The 4,337-nt window shown below is 35.5% G+C and overlaps 1 protein-coding gene across 1 annotated transcript; it reads right to left on the bottom strand.

Moving 5' to 3' along the window:
* Positions 1-1,563: 1,563 nt before the first annotated feature.
* Positions 1,564-3,487, bottom strand: LOC105160178 (protein indeterminate-domain 7-like). Its single transcript, XM_020693480.2, has 2 exons — positions 2,590-3,487; positions 1,564-2,502 (listed from the first exon to the last, which is right to left on the bottom strand). The coding sequence occupies exons 1-2, from the start codon at positions 2,943-2,945 to the stop codon at positions 1,680-1,682; spliced, it is 1,179 nt and encodes a 392-aa protein (XP_020549139.2). The 5' UTR covers positions 2,946-3,487; the 3' UTR covers positions 1,564-1,679.
* Between the last annotated feature and the right edge of the window lie 850 nt (positions 3,488-4,337).

Genomic DNA, 4,337 nt, shown 5'->3' with positions numbered 1-4,337 from the left:
ATATATATATTATAACATTAAATTTAATGGATAAAATTATAACAAATATAATTAATTGATAAATAAAAGATTAAAGTTGTTACCTGATCAATAAAACTTCCAATATCAACGAAAATTCGAGAGATATTGACGAACAAGAGTAGAAAAATATTAGTGGAATAGTGAGAGATCAAAAAAATTCGAGAGAGATTGAGAAAATAAAAAGAAATTAAGAAGAATGGAAGAAGACAGTGAGACTAAATAGAAAAATTTGCAACGGTCTTTGGAACGGGTACAGGAGCACATATTTAGCCGTTAAAAAATAATTGTTAATTTAGATTTTGAAACGGTCTTTGGGACGGCTTTAGGGACGACTTTTTTGATCGTTGAAAAATAGCCGTCGTATTTCATTTGGAATGGTCTTAGTAATACTAAAGTAATAATACGAAAAAATCGTTCTAATGTGCACCGAGTTTTGGAATAATTTTAAAATCACATGACTTCTTAAATAAAACTAATAATTTAGGATGATTTTTCACATAATTTATTAAGGGTGTTTCAAAATCGTTCGAAATTGTATATCATTTTAGAATACACTTTCGAACTGTCATTTTTTAGATATCAATTGCGACACATATAGGAACAATTGACTCAAGAACGTCTGTAATTCTAATATTGTGTTTCAAATAGAGTTCCATCCATTTACCATTACTATTTTAGAATGGTGTTTGGATCAGATTTAGTAACTGTTTGTTTGGAACTCATCCACACCGTTCCAAAATTATAACCCCAAAAAAATGTTGAACATGACATCATCTTTCACTGCCCGTTCCTTATGTGTTCCAATGCACGTCGCAATGTGGAACGGGTTTTGGAACGATTTGTCCTGACCGTGCAAAATCCAGCCTTTTTTCGTAGTGCGGTGCTTTTTGAAGATAAGATGTCAACCATTAATTTGAATAAGATTTATTATGAAATGTAGATTATTATGAATGTAATATAGGAAGCATTGATTGTGTTAGATCGGATCCAATGATTATAAAAATAAAGATATAAATAAAAAATTTAAAAATAAAAATAGAAATAGTAGCATGTATTGTACTACTCGCGTGAGGGAGGTAACTTGATAATTTTTTTTCACAAGGGAATTTTTGCCACTTTTGAATAACACAGTGATAAATTGCATTTTGCTCTTAAATTTGCAATATATTTTTCAACGGTTTTTTACAGAATAAAATTCATAAAAAATTTCAGTTTGATCACCTTTAAGCTGAATGTTTCAGTTCCCTTTAGACAAGTTCAATTAGAAAAAATTATAAGCAACCTTCTGTGATATTGTAAATGAGCAAATTACATCTTAAAAAAAAAATCTAACAATTTATCCCCTTGTATTTTTTAAAATGCAGCAATTTACCCTTCCTATATTTTTAAAAAATGAAGCAATTTAGTGAATTGCTATTTATTTTCACTTGTAGTAATCTGCTCATTTTGCAATATTACATAAATTGCAGTAAACCCAGTTTAATTGTAGAGGCAGATTACTAAATGCTACTGCTTACTGGTTTGAAAGCAAAGTGATGAACATTTGCTATTTACTTGGGAAAAATTGAAAATTGTTAGATTTCCTCTTGTAACTTATAAAGACTTGTGAAATAAAATTAATAAACTAAGCGAGTTCACAAAATCCTGAGTGGCTAGATTTACCATCCGGAATGCAGATCGTGCAGATTGGACCTTATCGATCCTAATTCAGTTATCTCATCTTCATATCTTCTTTTCTTGGAAAAACTTGAATGAGCAGCTCCAGGAGGCTCCACTCCTAAGAAATCAACAGTCATTTTCTGGTCGTCCCCCACTGTTACTTGTCTTTGAGATATTCCATTTGAGTTTTGAGCTGATGAATGCATAAATGCTGAAAGATCGTATAATCTCGTATGCTGAATGTCAAAACTAGTCGTCTGCTCTCCTCTCCCACTTGCTTTATCACTCGATTCTAAATTTCCTGCTGCATATACAACGTTGGCAGCGGTATACATTTCGTCTCCGTTAGAAGAACCATCATGAAACGACTCTGAAGTGTTCATGGAATAACCTGCAAATCCTCTTAGGAGAATTGGACTAATAGAAGTGTCGCTCATCTTTGAGCCCATTTCTGCAGCTTTCTGCAACAATGCAGTTGCCGACGTATAAGCAGAGCTAAGTGCTAGATTGGAGTTATTTAGTCCTGCATTCATGGTCTTAGAATTAACACTCAGAGTTCTTGCATTTTGAAAAGGATCCAAACTGCCAGGGATCATGATCCCATGTGAGTTCAATGACAAGGGCTTAAGCGAATGATCTTGAGGGATGCAAGCCGACGGATTCATGAGGATGTTTGTGCCTGTGTTTGTGCACGTATTAGAAAACAAATCTTGTGCTTGGTTCTGCATCATTCCTCCACTGGCTGCAATACTCTGGTTCGTTTTGTAGTTCTCTTCGCTTAACGCATCGCAGAAAGCTCTGTGAGTAACGAAACTGTCCTTCCTGTGTATGTAGAAAATTGAACACATTTAATTTTCTCATGGAGAGATGATGAGGTGCGTGGAAGACAAAGTGAAAACACAGCCTAACCGTGAGAAAACGGTGCCACAATCACAACGATATTCACGTGTTCCACAGATCTTAGTATGCGCCTTCCAGTCGGACTGCACAGCATAACGCTTTGAGCACTTGTCGCACTTCCACTTCTTCTCTCCGTGCTTTCTGCAGTAGTGCTTCTTGATTCCTGTCAAGTCGCCCAGCGCCCTGCTTGGATCGTGATGCACGCAGTTGGGCTCAGGGCATACGTACACCCGTTTCTTGATCTGCGTGTTTGGTCTCTGCTTCAGCTTCCATGGCAGGTTGTGACCTCTCCTGTGGAGCTGCAAATTCTGGTCCCTCTGGAACCCTTTATGGCAAACTTCACAAATATACCTATTAGTGGCCATGAGAGTCCTTGGTGACAATGCCACAACTTCTGCATTAGGGTCTGGATATTTTTATGAAGAAATGGTTATATTAATATAATGATTTATGAGTACTACTTAATTGGGGTTAATTGCATTTTATCCTTTGTAAAAATGGTAAACCGCACAAAATCTTTTGTCCCGTAATTTAGATTATTTGGCATTTTCGTTCTTAACTTTTAAAGAATAGCATTTTTGTCCTGCATCTTTTAAATTTTTGCTATTTCAAGCATTTTTCTCACTAGATTCACCTCCACAAGGAGAAGAGTGGACTCGAGCTAAAAAGTAGACTAAAATCAAGGAAACTAAAAGATGTAGATTAAAATGCTATTTTAAAAAGTCAAATGACATAAATGTTTGAAAAAACTAACCAATAGGAACAATAGTCCTAAATTTTACAAGGATGTGTGAGATGCACATGCATTTTTTTGTGGAGAATGGTGAATTGCAGTAGAGAAAAAGACTGAAATCCTACAAATTAAAAAGATGCAGGACCAAAATGCTATTTTAGAAAGTTAAAGGACGAAAAGTCAAGTAATCTAAGTTATAGGACGAAAAATGCATTTAAACCTATTAATATAAGTACTTATATGAAGTTTTGGCCCTAAACAGGATTGCACCTATAATAATAACACATACAAACTTAAGAGTGTACTTACAATTAAGTTAAAGAGATTTGTGTAACTTGACATAATTTTGGGATACCGATATAATTTACCCTCATATTTTTGCAGGCAACCTGTTTTATCTCATCATATTCAACTGAGATAGAAAGTATTGCATGTTACATGCCTGGATTCCCCGGTAGATTTCGTTTCTTTTTTGATGTATTGAAAGAACGGGAGCTGGATCCATCAGCAGCAGTTTCAGTAGGATTGGGACTGGCAACGGACGATTGTGTGACAACTGTGCTACTTTGGAATTGGTCGTCTTCGTCTTCAAAATCTTGAACAAAGTTTGACATGGTTGTATGTGACAATTTGTGATGAAACTGAATCCAATTTTCTTGCATGTTCCAGGTTCTGGAGGGGGAAGATATTATATGCTTACGCCTGAGGTGAAACGTTTGGTAGGAGACAAGAAGAAGGAAATAAGCCATGCCAGCACAATCAAAGGCCAGGGCCCATCAAAATCTATACAATAATGAGATCATAATTCTGTTGACAACAACATCGTTGGATTAGATTACATTGCTGGTAGTATTTTATGTCAAAAGTGTGAGTCATCTATCCATATATAGCTTGTCTGCTTCTCCTCTCAGTCAGCAGAAGAGCCTGCAATTCCTATCTCTCCATGCATGCTTCCAAATTGTTAAACAGTACTCCGTTTGAGAAAGAGAGAAGAGAGAGAATCTAGAAAAGACATGTAGGAGGA

The sequence above is a fragment of the Sesamum indicum genome, linkage group LG4 (genome assembly GCF_026168435.1).
Source record: "Sesamum indicum cultivar Baizhima isolate 11 linkage group LG4, ASM2616843v1, whole genome shotgun sequence".
Taxonomy (NCBI): Eukaryota; Viridiplantae; Streptophyta; class Magnoliopsida; order Lamiales; family Pedaliaceae; genus Sesamum; species Sesamum indicum.
Note: the sequence above shows the minus strand (reverse complement) of the source record. Positions and strands in the feature narration are given on the sequence as shown.